The following is an 18793-nucleotide window of genomic DNA, read 5'->3' as shown; positions in this document are numbered from 1 at the left end:
GTTCTGAATTTCATATAAACAGACTCATAGAATACACTTGCTTTGAGGCCTGGTCTGCTTTGCTCCATGAGATGTCTGTGAGATTCATCCTTGTCGTTGCCTGTATCAGTCGGTTGTTTTTGTTGTTGTTGTTGTTGCTTTAATGGATCGTATTGTTTCATTGTATTTTCATTCTCCTATTGATGGGTATTTGGGTTGTTTAAGCTTTTGTTTATTATGAATAAAGTTGCTATAATTTAAATTTTTGTTTAATAAATACCTATAAAAGAAAGAAAAAACAAAATTACCTAAATCAGGAAGGAAAAAGGGGACATCATCATCACAATTGATCCTACAGAAATAAGAAAGCTTGCAAGGGAAGATGAAGAACAACTTTATGTCAACAAAATAGACAACATAAGTACAATGGACAAATTCCTAGAAAGACAAATTACCAGAAGTGACTCAAGAAGAAATAGAAAATCTAAAAAAAGAAGAAATAGAAAACCTAAGTAGATCTATCACAACAAAAGAAACTGAATTAAAAAAATCTTCCCACAAAGAAAAGCTTAAGTGCAAATGGCTTCACTGGTGAATTCTGTCAATATTTAAGGAAGAAATAGTACCAATGGTACCTAAACATTTTCAGGAAGCAGAAGAGGAGGAGGATTTTCCAACTCATCTTACAAAATTAGTATTATCCTGCTACCAAAGCCAGACAAAGGTATCTCAAGAAAAGAAAGCTATAGATCAGTATCACTCAGGAATACAGACACAAAAATCCTCAATGAAAACTTATAAAAACTAATCTATGGACTTCCCTGGTGCCGCAGTGGTTAAGAATCCGCCTGCCAATGTGAGGGACACGGGTTCGATCCCTGCTCCAGGAAGAACCCACATGCCACGGAGCAACTTAAGCCTGTGCGCCACAACTCCTGAGCCTGTGCTTCAGAGCCCATGAGCCACAACTATTGAGCCCATGTGCTCCAACTACTGAAGCCCACACACCTAGAGCAATTTCATAAAAATTTAAAACTTTTGGCTTTGAAAAGATACCATTATGAAAATGAAAAGACAAGCCACATAGAGAGAATATTTACAAATCATGCATCTGATAAAGGATTTGTATGCACCACACAAAGAACTCTCACAATTAAACAATGAGAAGACAAACAACCAATTAAAAATTGGGCAAAGATTTTAGTAGACATTTCACAAAAGGGATATATAAATGGAGACTGAGCACATGAAAAGATGCTAAACATCATTATGACTAATGACTAAGGAAATGAAAATTAAAACCATAGTGAGGTACCACCACACATCCAGTAGATTGACTACAGTCCAAAAGACTAATGATACCAAGTTTTAATGAGATGTGGTCAAATTGGAACCTGCATCTATTATTGGTGGCAATGTAAATTTTACAGCCACTTTGGGAAACGGTTTGGCAGTTTCTTAAAAAGTTAAACATAGGGAATTCCTTGGTGGTCCAGTGGTTAGGACTCTGGGCTTCCACTGCAAGAGACCTGGGTTCAATCCCCGGCTGGGGAACTAAGAGCCCTCAAGCCGCGTGGTGTGGCAAAAATAAATAAATATAATAAAAAAGTTAGTGAAAAGTTAAATACATACTTATCATAAAACCCAGAAATTCCACTTGTAATTATCTGCCCAAGCGAAATAGACACACATGTCCACACAAAGATTTGTACACAAATGATCATAGCAGCATCATTCGTAATAGTCCAAAGCTGGAAAAAAATCAAATTCCAATCAAAAGGTGAGCTCATAAACTGTATGTCTATGTAATAGAATATTGTATCTATATAATAGAATATTATTATCTATATAATAGAATATCATTAGATATCTATATGATAGAATAGCTATATAATAGATATCTGTATGCATATAATAGAATATCTATATAAAATATACAACAGAACACCATTATATTCTATATAATATCTATATAATAAATCATTCATCAATAAAAAGGAGCAAACTTCCCCCAGATTTATTAAGATATAATTATCATATAAAGGAACAAACTTTCCCCCCAGCTTTATTGAGATATAATTGTCATATAAAGGAACAAACTCTTGACTCACGCCACAACATGGATGAACCTCAAATACCTTTAGCTAAGTGAATGAAGTCAGACACAAAAGATGATATATTGTATGAGTCCATTTATAGGAAATTTCTAGAAAGGGACATCTCTATAGAGAAAGATCAGTGGTTGTCTGGGTCTGGAGATGGGTGTAGGGACTGATTATAAAAATTCATGAGAGAACTTTTTGGGATGATAAAAATTTTCTAAACCTGGATTGTGGTGAAGATTGTACAGATGTATAAATCGATAAAAAGTCATTCAAATGTACATATACGATGGGTGAGTTTCATGGCAGTTAAATTATATCCCAATAGAGCTGTTTAAAAAGCAAACAGTAGGAAACACTTACCAACTCATTTTATGGGTGCAGCATTACACTGATATGAAAACCAGACAAAGATGTTACAAGACAAGTATATAGGGTGAAGTGTACTGGTGCCCACAATTTACTTTGAAATGCACCAAAACCAAGTTAAATTAGTGAATGGATGTCAGGATGAATAGATGAATAAAGATCTGATAAAGGATGTTTAGAAAAATGGTAGAATCTAGCATTAGGCATTTTGGTGTTCATTGTAAAAGGCTGGTTCCCCAAGGTCAGGGCTGCTCCTCTGTGGAAGGTTCCTGGCTGCTGAGGGAGCTGGACTGGCTCCTTGCCCTCCAGGGTCTCTAGAACCTGTCGCTGCCTCAGGTGGTACAGTGGGGCTTGGAGGTTGCAGGAGCCTGGAGGTGGCACCCCCATCTTCCTCTCTTCTTCTTCTTGGAGGCTTGTAGCTGGAGATCCTGGAAGCCTGCCTGGAAGAGGAAAGCATGGCCTGGCTAGGCAAAAGAGAATTTTACAGGTGAGATGTGGTGTTCACCAGGTCATATGTAGAGACTCTGTGCCTAACCCTTAGTGAGAGGAGTATGTGGACCAGATATTTAGAAAACATTTGGAGGAAGAAAAGTGGAGCCCAGAACAAGCAAGTGTGTTATAGGCCCAGAGCTCTGGCTCTAAACACACGTAGAGAGGAGAGTGGGATCCTGCCTTTTCATACCCAAGTCCTCCATGCTTGTTGCCACTGGCATGTCTTCCTCCCATGATTTTGCGGAGCTTTGGTTTAAAAAGCTGCCAGGAGGGCTTCCTAGCTGGCGCAGTGGTTAAGAATCCGCCTGCCAATGTGAGGGACATGGGTTCGATCCCTGCTCCAGGAAGAACCCACATGCCGCAGAGCAACTAAGCCCATGCGCCACAACTATTGAGCCCATGTGCTGCAACTACTGAAGCCCATGCGCCTAGAGCCCATGCTCCGCAACAAGAGAAGCCACGGCAATGAGGAGCCCGCGCACCACAACAAAGAGTAACCCCTACTCACCGCAACTAAAAGAAAGCCCGCGCACAGCAAAAAGACCCAACACAGCCAATTTATTTATTTATTTATTTATTAAAAAAAAAGCTGCCAGGAGAAGGGGAACGAGTCACAGGTGGGGGCTCTCTGCTTGAGTGAGACACTGGTGAGGCTCCCCTGTGTCCACACTCTGCTCTGTGGCCAAGGGTCCTGGCTGCCTTTGCTCTCAAGGAGCAAGGCCAGCAAGAGCTGGTCCCTCATGGCAATGGGCTGAGACAGAACACAAGCTTCCCCGGGAGGCTGCTGTGATGTTCCAACCCAAAGCCTATAGGATGGGCGTCCAAACTGGCCACCCAAGGGGAGCTCTGGAGCACAGCCGGCAGAAGAGGGGCCAGCTGTGGGAATGTCCAAGGGGGAATGAAGGGCAAACATCCAGTCCCCAAAAAAGCTGGAAAGCACGGAGGCCAAGTCAGTCAAGATCACCGGAAGCCAGGGGAGAGCCACTCACAGGTCATCCACACAGGTGCAGCCCTGGGCCTGGAAAGAGCTCGCTGGGTTCCCAGGGTGCCTCCTGAGCGAGTGAGTCTCCACCAAGCCCAAGCAGGTCGTCAACAAGTCATGACGAGGAGCGCAAAGCCTCAGCCCCGGGGCGCCTGCCACCTCCCGCCCAGCTCCTGCCACAAGCAGCAGGCCAGCAGGCGCGGGCACAGGTCTGTGCTCGCGGGCTGCGTGTCCCCAGCCTCCGCGGCCATTCAGTTGGCTCCTCAGTCCCACCTCCCACCGTCTGCAGCCTCAGGCGCCAGGCCGTGCAGCTCACTTTGCAAGAATAAGAGTAAAAGTAGCTGTTGTGCAAAATTCTTCACAAATTTTGGGCCAAGTGTTTTATACACCTTCTATGAGTCTGCAAAAACAAAAACAAAAAAGTATCATTGCCTGTTTTACAAGCAAGTAATCAGAGGCTGTGATGATGAATCTTATGGATCAACCTGGCTAGGATACGGTGACCAGATGTTTGGTCAAGCACCAGTCGAGACATTGTCGTGAAGGTATTTTCTGGATGCAAATGACAGTTAAATCAGTAGACTCTGAGTAAAGCAGGTGACCCTCCATAATGAGGGTGGGCCTCATCCATCCAGCTGAAGGTCTGAAGAGAAAAGACAGAGGTCCTGCGGAGGAGGAAGGGATGGGCCTCCACACTACCTGCGACTTCAGCCCCCAACATCGGCTGTTCCAGCCTGCCCGCCTGCCCAGTGCATTTCAGACCCGCCAGCCCCACAATCCTCTCCTTCCATGTATATACACATCCTATTTGTTCTCTCTCCCCCACCCTCTCTCTCTCTCTGCCTATTTTTTATTAAAGTTTTTTTAAAATTTAATTAATTAATTTAGGCTGCATTGGGTCTTTGTTGCTGTGTGCAGGCTTTCTGTAGTTGCAGCAAGCAGGGGCTACTCTTCGTTGCGTTGCATGGGCTTCTCATTGTGTTGGCTTCCTTGTTGTAGAGCACAGGCTCTAGGTGCGCAGGCTTCAGTAGTTGTGGCTCGTGGGCTCTAGAACGCAGGCTCAGTAGTTGTGGCGCATGGGCTTAGTTGCTCTGCAGCATGTGGGATCTTCCCGGACCAGGGATCGAACCTGTGTCCCCTGCATCGGCAAGTGGATTCTCAACCACGGCGCCACCAGGGAAGTCCTCTTTGCCTATTTTTGAAATTTCAGGTAAATAAACTCATATTAGTGTGTATTCTTTGGGGTTTTCTTACTCATAACAATATCATGTCCATGAGACTTACCCATGTTGTTAGCTTTGGCAGTAGTTCTTTTCCGTTGCCCTGAATATACCACAACTTATGATTCTACTTAAGCGAAAGACCTGTTAATTAACAAGACAGGTCTTCTGCCTTTTCTGCCTTTCCTCCTCTGCCATCCAGCAAACAGGACAAGATTACCATAGGCAGCACTCCCACTGGGAAAAGGAGAAAATGGGATGCACACAGCAGTCTTTGTTTCAGAATAATTCTCTAATCTTGAGATGCAGATGTTATAAAAGCACCCTATTCTCCTGGTGGAAAGTATTCTCTGATTAGATCTTCATTCTTGTTTTGGGGAGCAGGTTCCTAGTACATTGTTTTCTGTAGCTCCTTATTCTGTCCTCTGGGCTCTTCATTCTACCCCCTTCCTCTTCCTCCTTGGCCACCTTTGAATAGGCCACATCTGCGAGGGCTAAGCAGCTTTCTCAGCCTGCTTTGATCCCAAAGAAGACTGGGCGCACAGGTTGGTATAAAGCTCAAACAGTCACTGTCAATTTTTGTCCACGGTGATATTCCTTGGCAGTAAAACTTTTTCAAATACATAGCTTTTTTGTTTGTTTTTTTGTTTAGTTTGTTTGTTGGTTTTTCTTTTCCATTATGGTGTATTACAGGATATTGAATATAGTTCCCTGTGCTGTACGTTAGGACCTTGTTGTTTATCCATTCTACATATAATAGTTTGCATGTGCTGATACCAAACTCCCACTCCTTCCCTTCCCCACCCTGCCTCCCCCTTGGCAACATAAGTCTGTTCTCTGTGTCTGTGAGTCTGTTTCTGTTTCATAAATAAGTTCATTTGTGTCATATTTTAGATTCCACATAAAAGTGATATCATATGGTATTTGTCTTTCTCTTTCTGACTTATTTCACTTAGTGTGATAATCTCTAGGTCTATCCATGTTGCTGCAAATGGTATTATTTCATTCTTTTTTATGGCTGAGTAGGATTCTGTTGTATATGTACATATACACCACATCTTTATGCGTTCATGTGTCGATAGACATTTAGGTTACTATTCCACGTCTTGGATATTGTAAACAGTGCTGCTGTGAGTGTTCAGGTGCACGTACCTTTTAGAATTCGTTTTGCCTGGATGTATTCCCAGGAACGGGATTGTGGGATTATATGGCAACTCTATTTTTAGTTTTCTGAAGACCTACATACTGTTTTCCATAGTGGCTGCACCAATTTACGTTCCCACCAATAGTGTAAGAGGGTTCCCTTTTCTCCACACCCTCTCCGGCATTTGTTGTTTGTAAACGTTTTGATGATGGCCATTCTGACTGGTGTGAGGTGGTACCACACTGTAGTTTTGGTTTGCGTTTCTCTAATAATTAGCAGTGTTGAGCATTTTGTCATGTGCCTATTGGCCAGCTGGATGTCTTCTTTGAAGAAATGTCTATTTAGTAGGTCTCCTGTCCCCTTTTTTGAATTTTTTAATTGACTTGTATGAGCTGTTTATATATTTTGTTTATTTATTTATTTTTATTGGTTGTGTTGGGTCTTTGTTGCTGCACACGGGCTCTCTCCAGGTGTGTGTGGGCTTCAGTAGTTGCGGCACATGGGCTCAATAGTTGCGGTGCACGGGCTGGCTTAGTTGCTCTGCGGCATGTGGTATCCTCCTGGGGCAGGGATTGAACCCATGTCCCCTGCATTGGCATGTGGATTCTTAACCACTGCGCCACCTAGGAATTCCTGTTTGTGTATTTTGGAAATTAAGCTCCGTGGGTCACGCAATGTTTGCAAATATTTTTTCCTGGTCTGTAGGTCGTCTTTTCATTTTGTTTCTGGTTTCCTCTGCTGTTTATAAGTTTGATTAGGCCCCATTTGTTTATTTTTGCTTTTATTTCTATTGCCTTGGGATACTGACCTAAGAAAGCATTGCTGTGATTTATGTCAGAGAATGTCCTGCCTGTGTGGTCTTGTTAGGGGTTTTATGGTGTCATGTCTTATGTTTAAATCTGTAAGCCATTTTGAGTTTATTTTTTGTGTATGGTGTGAGTGAATGTTCTAAATTCATTGATTTACATGTGGCTATCCAACTTTCCTAACACCACTTGCCAAAAAGACTCCATTGTATATTCTTGCCTCCTTTGTCAAAGATTAATTGGCTGTAGGGCTCTCTATTCTGTTCCATTGATCCATATGTCTGTCTCTGTGCCAATACCATGCTGTTTTGATTGCTGTAGCTTTGTGGTATTGCCTGAAGTCTGAGAGGGTTATGCCTCCTGCTTTGGCCCTTTTCCTCAGAATTGCTTTGGCAATTCTGGGTCTCTTATGGTTCCATATAAATTTTAGGATCATCTGCACTAGTTCTGTGAAAAATCTCATGGGTAATTTAATAGGGATTGCATTAAGTCTGTAGATTGCTTTGGGTAGTATGGCCATTTTTAATAATATTAATTCTTCTAATCTAAGAACATCTTTTCATTTCTTTAAATCATCTTCAGTTTCCTTTATCAATGTTTTTATAGTTCTCAGCATATAAGTCTTTCACCTCCTTGGTTAGGTTTATTCCTAAGTATCTTTATTTCTCTGATGCAATTTTATTTATTTTAAATTTTATTTTATTTTATTTTTGGTGGTGCCACACAGCTTGTGGGATCCTAGTTCCCCAACCAAGGATTAAACCTGGGCCCTCAGCAGTGAGAGCACAGAGTCTTAACCACTGGATTGCCAGGCAATTCCCTTGTTGCAATTTTATTTTATTTTAATAAATTTATTTATTTAGCTTTTTTATTGGTTGTGTTGGGCCTTCGTTGCTGCACACGGGCTTGCTCTAGTTGCGGCGAGCAGGGGCTACTCTTAGTTGTGGTGCACGGACTCCTCATTGCCATGGCTTCTCTTGTTGTGGAGCATGGGCTCTAGGCACGTGGGCTTCAATAGTTGTGGCACACAGGTTCAGTAGTTGTGGCTCACGGGCTCTAGAGCGCAGGCTCAGTAGTTGTGGTGCATGGGCTTAGTTGCTCCGTGGCATGTGGAATCTTCCCAGAGCAGGGCTCGAACCCGTGTTCCCTGCACTGGCAGGCAGATTCTTAACCACTGTGCCACCTAGGAAGTCCATTTGCAATTTTAAAAGGGATTTTTTTTAACTTTCCTTTTCTAATAGTTCATTGTTAATGTAAAGAAATGCAACAGACTTCTGTATTTTAATCTTGTATCCTGCTACCTTGCTGAGCTCGTTTATCACTTCTAGTAGTTTTTCTGTGGAGTCTTTAGGGTTTTCTATATATAACATCAGGTCGTCAGCATATTATGACAGTTTTACCTCTTCTCTCCCAATTTGTATACCTTTTATTTCTTTTTCTTGTCTGATTGCTATGGCTAGGACATCCAATACTATGTTTAAAAGAAGTAATGAAAGTCATATATGCAGAATATAGAAAAATGGTACAAATCAACCAGTTTGCAAGGCAGAAATAGAGACACAGATGTAGAGAACAAACATATGGACACCAAGTGGGGAAAGTGGGGGGGGGGGGGTTGTGGTGGGATGAATTGGGAGATTGAGATTGCCATATATACATTACTAATAAGAAAAAAAAATCAGATTGTACACTTTAAATATATGCAGTTTATTGTATGTCAATTGTATCTCAATAACAGTTCTTTAAAAAAAAAGCAGTGAGAGTTTTTTATCATGAATGGATGTTGAATTTTTTCAAATGCTTTTTCTGCATTTATCAAGATGACCATGTGATTTTTGTCCTTTCTTTTGTTGATGTGGTGTATCACATCGATTTATTTGCATATGTTTATTTTTTATTTTTTTTTGGCACACGGGCTTAGTTGCTCCGTGGCATGTGGGATCTTCCTGGAGCAGGGATCGAACCTGTGTCCCCTGCATTGGCAGGCGGATTCTTAACCACTGCGCCACCTAGGAAGCCCTATTTGCATATGTTGAACCATCCTTGTGAGACATTTTGCCCAAGTGACAGTATTAACTGGTTGCTATCATAATCGATTTAAAAATTGCTCTGTCTCTTTATATACAGTCTCTATTGGTGATTACTGCGGAGGCCCAGGAAAGGTAACCACTTCCCAGGGTCACACACTAAGGAGGAGGCAGTGCTGGCCAGCCCAGGTGAGCTCCAAAGCTGTGCTCTTAACCAACCACCACAACCACCCTTTCAGCTCAGACTCTGAGAGGCTCCAGTCAGATGATGTCCCAGATCCAAGTGTCTGAGGGTCCCTAACTCTACAGAGCCTCTAACGGGGAAGACAGCAGAGGGATGGGCACGCCCCTCTTTGGGAGGCTGCACCAAAGGAGCCGCTCCTCAGTCGCTCCTGTGTCACAGGGACCATGCTGGGTTATCAGTTATCGCCTCTGGGGGGGATTTTATTAGTCTGACTTGGGTTTCTAACTAATCTCCACGTGGTACCCTCCATATGAAGGGCTGTCTGAACCCAGGGAACCCCATTTCATAGGCCACAGCACCACCTACTGCTGGTTTTTATGAACAAAGAGAGTGGCTGAGTCAGTGATCTGAGGCCACTCCAGCATTAGCCCCATTTTACAGACTGGCAAACAGAGCTTCTTTAAGAACCAGCTCAAGTCCTGCCTCATCCACAAAGCTTTACACAACTACTGTTTCTCCTCCAGACTCTTCAAGAGTTGGCAACCAGTGGATTCCAGGTACAAGGGGAGCTCCTAGAAAGCTCTTTAGGAGAACAGATGTGTCTCTCAGCCTTGTTGATTCCAGTTCATTTGGAGGATATGGGTTTAGAGTCCCCAGGTGATTCTAATGCACCACCCCTGTCTCTACCACATTTCTTAGCACTGACTCGAATAGTTCACTACTTCGTAAAGACTTAGATGTGAGGCCTGGTTTTTATTATCTGCGACTTGAGAATGTGCTTCTCTAGGCCTCACTGTCCTCACAGGTGAAGCAGGGATACTCTCCTCTGATTCACTCAGTTTTGGTGACGTTTCAACAAGGTAAGGCAGTTAGGGCGCAGGAGCCACCTGTAATATTACTCTGTCTTACGGGGACTGTGTCAAATAGTGTCCTGCACCCTGCACAGCACTGAGTCCATAGCAGGTGTTTTACTGCAAAACTGCGCCGTGATTTGTGGGTGGAGGTTGGTGTGGTGAGCTCCCTGTCTGCTTCTCTCCCCACAGGCGTGACCAGGAATGTAGGCACAGCCCGGGTTTCCACACAGACATGGGCTCACAGGTACATGGGGGATATGCCCAGTGCCAGGTTCTTACCATGGAGTCCATGTAAGGCTGGATGTCAAGTCCAGTGACAGTGAGAGTAACTTTAGGGGGAGGAATGGGGTTTCTCCCCCAGCCATGCCCCCACTGCATGGAGAGTAACTCTTGTAAATGTTCGTGTCTTCCTTATCTCAGTTCTCAAATTCTCTTTTACACGTTGGTAACAGGACATGGTATTATATGCAATGTTTATCCCATCACCCAGCATGATCCCAGGCCACAAGAAGTCATCCATTAAACAAAATTGGCTTGTGTGGTCAGATAGGCTTGAATCCAAAGAACGGGGAACTAGCGGGTTGGCCCAACCTGCAGGGAAGGCTGTACCATTAGATCGCTCTCCATTCAAAGAATACGTACTCTGTGCCAAACATTTTTCTAAGTGCTGTGAACACAGCCGTGCACAAGATTTAGGTCTGTCGTCAGAGCGCAGAGCTTGCAACTAGTGGGAAAGGCAGTGAACAAACACTGATCTACTTTAGTGACAAGTTCTCTACATGAAAGAAAACAGGGCGATGTGATACTAAGCAAGGTGAGGGAGTGGATGGGGAGCTTCTCAGAGGATGGAGTGAATGATTCTTCTTCCTCTGGTCCAGACAAGCAGGGAAGGTGCAAAGAGTAAGATCCGGCCCAGAGCTCAGGTCTTCTTATCCTGCCTCCGAGGTCAGGCCAGGCCAGCACACCGGATTTCCCATCTGCTCTGCTAGCGATTCGCCCAATAAGACCCGGGCGACTTCCAAAAAACAAAACGGCTGTCAGCCCAAGAACCTTCTTTACGCCCGAGGGCTAGAGTATCTTTGGGCGGCGGACCACGTGGGACCAGACCTGGGGACTCGCCTCGAGGAAAGAGAAAACCCGCGCCCTCCCCCACACTGCAGCGGGGCTGGCGCCATCTCTGCCGTCCTGGCTGCACCTGCAGAAATGAACAGGGTCCGAGGCCAGAGTCCTAAAGGGCCCTGAGAGACCAGGCCCCCAGATCGCTTCCAACTTGGCGGAGGCGGTAACCCCCAGGGGCGGGGCCTCACGGGACCCAAACAAGCCCCACGTGTCAGGGGCGGAGCCCCAGCGGGACGTCACGGCGCGCGTGCGCGAGTGAGGTCACGCGCCGGCGTACCTTTGCTAGGGACCGTAAAGCGCGGAAGGTCGCGGTACCAAGCTTCCCCGGAACTTTTTCCTCCCTCCTCTTCCTCCCCTGTCCCCGTCCCTGTCCCCGCTTCCGGCCCCCGGGACCCCCGGCCCCTGTGGTGGCTGCTGCCCCGCTTCAGCCGGGGTGTTGCTGAGCGCGGAGTCCGCGGGCGCCCGTGAGGTAAGGAGACGCTGCGGGGCCGCTCTGGCGTCCCCGTCCGCGGGCCTGGGCGGCCCGGGACCCCCAGCGTCCCCCCTTTCGGCTGTGGTCTCGGTCAGGGGACTCCCGGCCGGCCCTCGTGTCCCGCCGGTTCTGCCCGGTCCTCGGAAGGCGCGTCCGGGCTCCGGGACTGGGCCCGCCGGGGCCGACGGCGCGTCGCCCGGTGTCCCGCAGCCTGTCTGCGGCTGTGGCGCCTCGCGGACCCGAGCCCGGCTGCCCGGGGCCGGCGCCCCGGCTCTGCCCGGCGCCCGCAGCTCAGCCGGGATGCCCAGGGCGGCCGGGGCGACCTCGCTCCTGCAGCCCGCCTCGGGCGTGCACCCCCACCCCACCCACGCCGCAGCGCGGGTCAGGTTTGTCCAGTTGGGTCGTCTCTGCGGGGGGAGTTGTTTTCCCGCGTGGAAACGTGCGGTCCGCTTGTGCCTTACTAGCTAGTAACGGTGCTGCAGCGTCCAGGCCGGGGCAGTGAGCTCTCTTCCGAACGTTTGAGCCTAACGTGGGACTGATGTACGTGGCACCGAGATTCGCATCAGGTGCTCTCAGGTCGCTTCGCCCGTGCATTGTAAGCATGCTGTAGGGGGAGGCGGGGCGGCGAGGGAACCGGGCTGAAGGGGACACTTTTCCAGGGCCAGGGATTTGTATTAAGCTCTCAACCTTGGCTGATCACCTGGTGCACTTATTGAAAAATACAGCGCCATGGACCAGTAGGATCGGAATCTCCACAGATGGAGCTTCTGAGCGTGTGTGTGTCTGTGTGATTTAAAACAAGTGTCCCAGGTGGCGCTCATGCTGAGGCAGGTGTGGGAAATGTTGTGTGAATCCATCTCTTCTCATCCAGTCACTCTTGTGACCAGCAGCCCATTTGTTCAGGATGCTGTGACCGTGCAGAGGAGCAACTCAGGAGCTGGAGCTGTCCTCTCGGTGTTGTTGGCGTAAGCAGATCCGAGCATAACTAGCGTCAGTATTGAGGTCGTTTAGCAGAAAATCTTCTTCTTCGCAGCAGTTAAACACCCAGGTTGTTTTCAGCCAGGTGTGTGTTTTGTTTCTTTGTCTTTGACGTTTCCCATTTCTTCTCTACTGGCTTTATCTCCTTTGATCTCATGCTTTGTTTTGCTTTTGCTGGCAAACCTATTAATAGACTCTGATGCCATCCTTTCTTTCACTGTTTTGTTTTTGTTTTTTTTGGCCCAGACGCTGGGCATGTGGGATCTTAGTTCCCCGACCTGCACCCCCTGCAGTGGAAGCACCGAGTCTTATCCACTGTGCCACCAGGGAAGTCCCTCTGATCTTCGTTTTAGAGACACGCTCAGGCCTCTGTGTGAAGGCTGTGGGGGTGTGGGGAGAATGGTGTGCACATTAGAGGCGGGAAGCCCAGTCAGGAACCTTCTGCAGTAAACTGAGAGAGGATGGCGGCCTGTGCTCAGTTCAGGGCAGTGGAGATGGACAGAAGTAGATCCTTTGGAGGGAAATTTAGGATGTAGGGTTGGTAGTTAGGCCTTGACGAATGACTAGAGAGATGAGATGAGAGAAAGGGAAAAATGCGGGATGGCACCCGGGATTCTAGTATATGGTGTCCCTGGGGGACACAGGAAGTGGAGCAGAGTTGGAGGTTGGGGAGGATGGCTTTACCTTTTGGATGTGCTCAGTTTGATCTGTGGGAGTCCAAGTGGAGGGGGCCCTTCTTCAGCTAGACCTGCAGGTCTAAGGCTCAGGCGTGCTGCGGGTTAGGCCATCAGTCATGGTAGGAAAGGACATCCTACCCTGGGCAGTGGTGCATGGGGAAGAGAAGCTGGCCTCAGGGAGCCCTGAGGGACATCAACACAGAGGGAAGGGCAGAGGACAGAAGCCAGCAAGACGTGATGGGGGAAGAAGGTGCCAAAGAAAGCAAGGAAAGGGTGTGTGAGTAGCAAGGAGTGAGTTGGTGTCCAGAAAGTGCCCTCGGGAAGTAGCAACATCTGCCTTCCTGGTGAGAGCAGTGCAGTGGCTTGGTGGGGCAAGACTGCTTTTGGTTTGGGAGAGAGTGGGGGGTGGGAGGGGGAATTAAAAACAAAATATATACAATCCTTTTTGTACATTATTTATTGTGAAGTAGAAAAGACAGGTTGTGAAATACATGTTAAGAAATGTTGCTTAAAAAGTCCATTGGCCGACTCTGCCATCACCAAGGTAATAAAAGAAGGACTGAAGACAAAGGTGGTGGCAAACAGGTGGACATCAGGGCAGCTCATTGCTGCAAAAATAGCATTCTGGGAAAATATGATTGACACTGGTATTAGCGATCTGTGAGTGGAGGGAAATCTTAATTTCCTTCTGTTTTTGAGTTTTTGCAAAGACCATTTTATAATTTAGAATTTAAAACATTAAAAATTGCTAATTGAAGAGTGTTGTGGAGCTTTGCTTTATTTTTTAAATGCCCTGGGTGGGGGGGGGGGGCGGGGGGGTGGTGAGGCGGGGGTCCTTGAGCACATGTAAATGCTGAGGAGAAGGAGGGAAATGTGAAGGTATGTGAAAGAGGGAGCACAGTTGATGGAGTTTGGTTTAGGGGGAGGAGGCAGGAAGCAGGAAGTGGGGTCCAGGCCACTGTAAGGGATTAACTTCTGACCCCGTGAAGGAAGGCAGAGATGGCTGCAGATGCAAGGAGGTTTACAGGTGGGGTTTTGGGGAACAAGATGAGACAGGGTATCTGCTTTGATGAAGGAAGAGTGGAGGAGGGGTCAGAGGTTAGGAGAGGAGCAGTGTTATGGGTTCAGAACCTGAATGTAGACAGAGCTGTGCCTGCAGCTTAACAGGAAGCAGCCTGGAGCTAGGTAGGGGTGCCTGCTAGCTTAAGCCACAAAGGAACAGGGTCTTTTCCAAGTATGAGCAAGCGGTAATGAATGGTTCAGAAGCACGGAGGATGCTGACCGTATCTCTTGATGGTCAGGTCAGTGGAGCAGGGCTGGCCGCGTGACGGTGACCGTTCCCTCAGGAGAGCTGCATTTCCATTGAGACAGAGGGTGGAGAGAATATGAGTGAAGGGGTGGGTACGTAACTTTGGTAAAGGTGTTCTAGAGGGCCCATGGAGAGGTTTTTGGGGATGAAAGCAGAGAGCAGTTGGAACTGGGGAGAGAAATTGGTCATGTGGAGGTGAGCTTACAGTGAGACTAGCTGTGTGGAGAAGCTTCCGTCTTGAGACAGAGTTTGAGGACGTGAGATGTGGTGGGACCACAAGGTGGCCAGAATAGTTAGTCCCTAGTTGGTTGGGATTTCTCTTGGGATGCAGTCTGTGCCTGCCTTGGTCACGGATATGAGAGTCCGCTGACGGATGGGCGTTGATACCGTGGCCTTAGGTGATTCAGGCTAATGGTGGCGCGCGCTGGGTCCTGAGGCTGGTAGTGGAGGTGGTGGTGGTGATTGACCAGCCGTGTCCTACCCTGATGTCTGCTTGTCACCCCCACTCTGGTCTTAGGGCCTCCTCTTCCTGTACTTCTGTGACTGCATGTTCTGCCAGCAGGTCTTCCTTCAGTTTCTTGAAACTTAAACAGGCCTCTGTTTTTGCTGTTAGATTAATTTTGCTAAAACCCTGCCTTTGTCATATTCAGCCTGTGGTGCTGGACCATGTGTCAGTCTTCCGTGGTCTGGCTTCACCTTCCTTCAGTTTCTGCTGTTACCCAGGGTTCATAGAAGCTGTGGCCTCCGAGCCAGGTCCCTCACTGTCATCCACAAGTGGGTTCTTGGACTCTTAAATCAATAGAAATTGAGGCAAGGCTTTACTGGGACTCAAGGGAGCGAAAGCAAGTTAAGAGGTTCCCTTGCTCGCTCCCCCAGGGTGGGGGTGGGGGCAGCAGGCTGGTCCCTTACACGGGGTGAGGGAGGTGGATGGGGGGGGGGGGGGCCAGAGGGGTGGGTTAGGTGGTCTGCCCACCGCCTTGGTGCTGCTGTGCTCAGGGATCGTGCGGAGTACCCTGCTTTTGCTCCTGGCACCTCAGAAATGGCAGGTGGGTTTTGGCCTTTTTGTATTTTATTGTTCATTATTTGCCCCAACTGCCCTGCATGCGGTTATTTTTACTCTCTTATAGCTTCTTTGTATTCTGTTGCTCCTGGAGACGTTTGTCCAGGTGCAAGCACTGCAGCAGAGGCTCCCAGGTCCCTCACTGTCACCCACAAGCAGGCAGGGTCAGACTTGTTCTGCAGCTTCATCGCATGTGCTTCCCATCTCTCTGTCCCGATTTCGCCCCTCCCGGGCTCAGCTTAGGTCTTACCTGCTTACATAATCTTTGTCCTCATGGACCTGGCCTGCACACTTTTCTTTCTCTAACTTAGGATATTTGTTGTCTCGTAGAAATGTGTCTTGGTTACAGCCCGTGACTGGTGTGTAAGTGATCAGCCTGACAGGACTCATCATCCTCTACTCTCAGGAGCACACACCTGGTGCCTTCAACTCCCCCCACTGCGGTGGAAGCATGAGGCGAGCTGTCCTTCGCTGCAGCTTTGAATCCCATCTCTCTCTCTCTCTCCCTCTCCCCCTCCCTCTCCTGGGCCTCATCCTTTGTTCTTGCCTCTCCTTTCTCACCCCTCTCTTTCCTTTTTACCGGCTCATCCCCCCAGCAGTGAAACATGCTTACCAGCTCCCAGCCCTAAACACAGACCACCTTGCTCTGCTCCGAGTTCCTCTGCTCCCCTGAGAGCACAGTGTAGCGGTCACCTCACTCCCTCATCTTGCTTACCCTTTAGTTTGTTCTAGTCTCTGTTCCATCCCTGCCACTTCCCTGAGAACGTTCTTCTTGAGGACACCTGGAGCTCTGTGCTGTCACATCCGGTGGACACGTGGCCCCTCTTGCTCCCCCCTTGGCACCCTCTGTAGCTACCGCTTTTCACACGCGTTCCTCTCTTGGCTTCTGTGCCCTCTGCCTGGTTTTCTTTCTACCTCACTGGCCACTCCTTCGCTACATCTTTAGCCACTCTTCTTTCTCAGGACACTGTGCGTTGGCCACAGCGTTCAGTCCTGCTTGTAGTCCTTTCCTTCTCTTCCTCGTGTGTAAATGCCAGGAGCTGCGGGGGTCTTGTTCCTCAAGTGCTGGGGCTTCAAATATTGTACATATGCTCATGGCCCCCAGACCACAGCCCCAGGTTTCAGGCTTGGGAACCCAGCTGCTGCTCGCTGTTTCCGCGTGCTGCCTGCTGGGTCTCTGGCTGTTGACATCTAAGAGTGGAACCTTTCACTGTTCACACACTCGCACACCCTCACAGCCTCGCTCCCGCTCACTCCTTCCTGCCTCCCTCCCTATGTCTGATCCTTCTCACATAGTCCATGGCCCCAGGTGCTTAACCCACAAACTTAGCCATCATCCTTATTTCTCCATTTTTCCCATTTTAGCATCCAGTGTGTTGGCAAGTAAGTTCTGTCATTTCTACTTCCCAAACAGTCCGGTCATTTCTGACCCTGCTGCCACCATCCTCGTCTGAGCCACCATGGCGTCCGCCTTGGAGAACTGCAGTAGCTTCCTGACTCACCTCTGCTTTCCCTGTCCTGCTGGGAACTTTCTATGGAGGTAGCCTGATCTTGCAAAAACACATCAGAGTATGTCATTCCCCTGCTTCGTTGTTTTCCTTTGCACTTAGAATAAATCCCACTCCTCGTGGTGGCATTCAGGAGCCGTGTAGGATTGGTCTGTGCCACCTCCGGCTCGGTCTCAGGTCACCTCCCCTCCCTCCCGTGCTGTGGACGCACTGGCCTCTTTTCTGTGCTTGGACTCCTCAAGCTCCGTCTCACTTCAGGGCCTTTGCACATGCTGGTTCTTCTGTCCGGACACTCACAGAGCTGGTTCTTTTTCATCCACGAGGTCTTTTCAAATGTCACCTTCTTTCTGACCATCATATTTTGAGTGTGGCTCTAGTAACTCCATCGTATTCGCTTTGTTTCTTATTTTATTTGTATGTTGGCCGCTTGTCTCTTTCTGTCTCAAATGTAAGTTGTGTAAAGGCAGGGACCTCCTCATTTGTCTTCACTGCTGTATCTACACCTAGCAGTGTGTCTGGCGCTCAGTGAGTCCTCAAGCATTTGCTGAATGAACAATTATTGTTCTGTGTTTCAGCCTTTTCTCATTAATCCTGTGCTCTGAGTACAATGGAATGAAATATGTTTGGTTTTCTCTGTCTAGTTTGAGTTCTTGGGATCTGCCTCTTCGCTGAGTGAAAGCACGTCTCCTGCCTGCCTACAACGTGATGTTTTTCCGGTTGCTGTCGGTGGTCCAGAGACCAAGAAGAAGCCGAGGGTGGCGGAAGTGGTCCTCAGCCAGGAGCGGTGTGTCAGCTGCTGAAGTACATTCTGTGGCCCTGCCTGCCCAGGCGCAGGTGGTCATCTGTGGTGGTGGAATCATGGGCACATCCGTGGCCTATCATCTCTCCAAGATGGGGTGGAAGGATATCGTCCTTTTGGAGCAGGGCAGGTAGGGGTCAAGCTGGACATGGCTGCACTGATTATATGGGCTTCCCTCCTCCCTCTCGTTTAGGCGATGCCAGCCCACCAGTAGCTGATCTAAGTGTCGCTCAGTAGCATGAGTAGGATTACAGAAAAGTGAACTCTTTGGTGCTTTGTTTTGCAATGCCTCATACTCCTGTTTCTGGTTTTCAGAGAGATGGCAGATTGGAACATAACAAGTAGCTAAAGGATGTATTGTTTTCTAGTTCAAAGCACATCTTATCATCTTGCTCTCTTTGTTGTAATATCACAGCAGTAAATCCTGTGACTTAGGTGCTTCCTCTTTGAGCGGAAATGAAATTAGCTACATTCTGTCTTATTTCTGTTCCTTTTCAGTTGATTAGCTTATTTTAGAACAGTTTCAGATTTACAGAAGAATTGCAACAATAGTGCAGAGTTACCATATAGTTCGTGTCCAGGTTCACCTATTATTAACATCTTATATTACGATTAATGTTTCAGTTAATAAGCCAGTGTTGATAGATTATTTTAAACTAAAGTTGATGCTTTATTTGAATTTATTCATTTTTTCACCTAGTGCCCTTTTTCT

General features: G+C 47.4%; 1 protein-coding gene across 8 annotated transcripts in view; it reads left to right on the top strand.

Annotated features, from left to right (window-relative positions):
• PDPR (pyruvate dehydrogenase phosphatase regulatory subunit) overlaps positions 1–18793 on the top strand; it is a 90361-nt gene that overhangs the window by 34087 nt on the left and 37481 nt on the right. For 4 of the 8 annotated variants that reach the window (XM_057712119.1, XM_057712118.1, XM_057712117.1 and 1 more), the window contains exons 1-3: positions 11562–11747; positions 12622–12813; positions 17924–18211. In XM_057712119.1, coding sequence (XP_057568102.1) covers positions 17988–18211 — 224 coding nt within the window. In that variant the 5' untranslated portion in view covers positions 11562–11747; positions 12622–12813; positions 17924–17987. Of the gene's footprint in view, positions 1–11561; positions 11748–12621; positions 12814–17923; positions 18212–18793 lie in introns of those variants that run through there. The other 4 variants (XM_057712116.1, XM_057712114.1, XM_057712115.1 and 1 more) reach the window with 4 other exon arrangements.

The sequence above is a fragment of the Hippopotamus amphibius genome, chromosome 16 (assembly GCF_030028045.1).
Source record: "Hippopotamus amphibius kiboko isolate mHipAmp2 chromosome 16, mHipAmp2.hap2, whole genome shotgun sequence".
Classification (NCBI taxonomy): Eukaryota; Metazoa; Chordata; class Mammalia; order Artiodactyla; family Hippopotamidae; genus Hippopotamus; species Hippopotamus amphibius.
The sequence above is the reverse complement of the archived record's forward strand: the minus strand, read 5'-3'. Positions and strand labels throughout refer to the sequence as shown.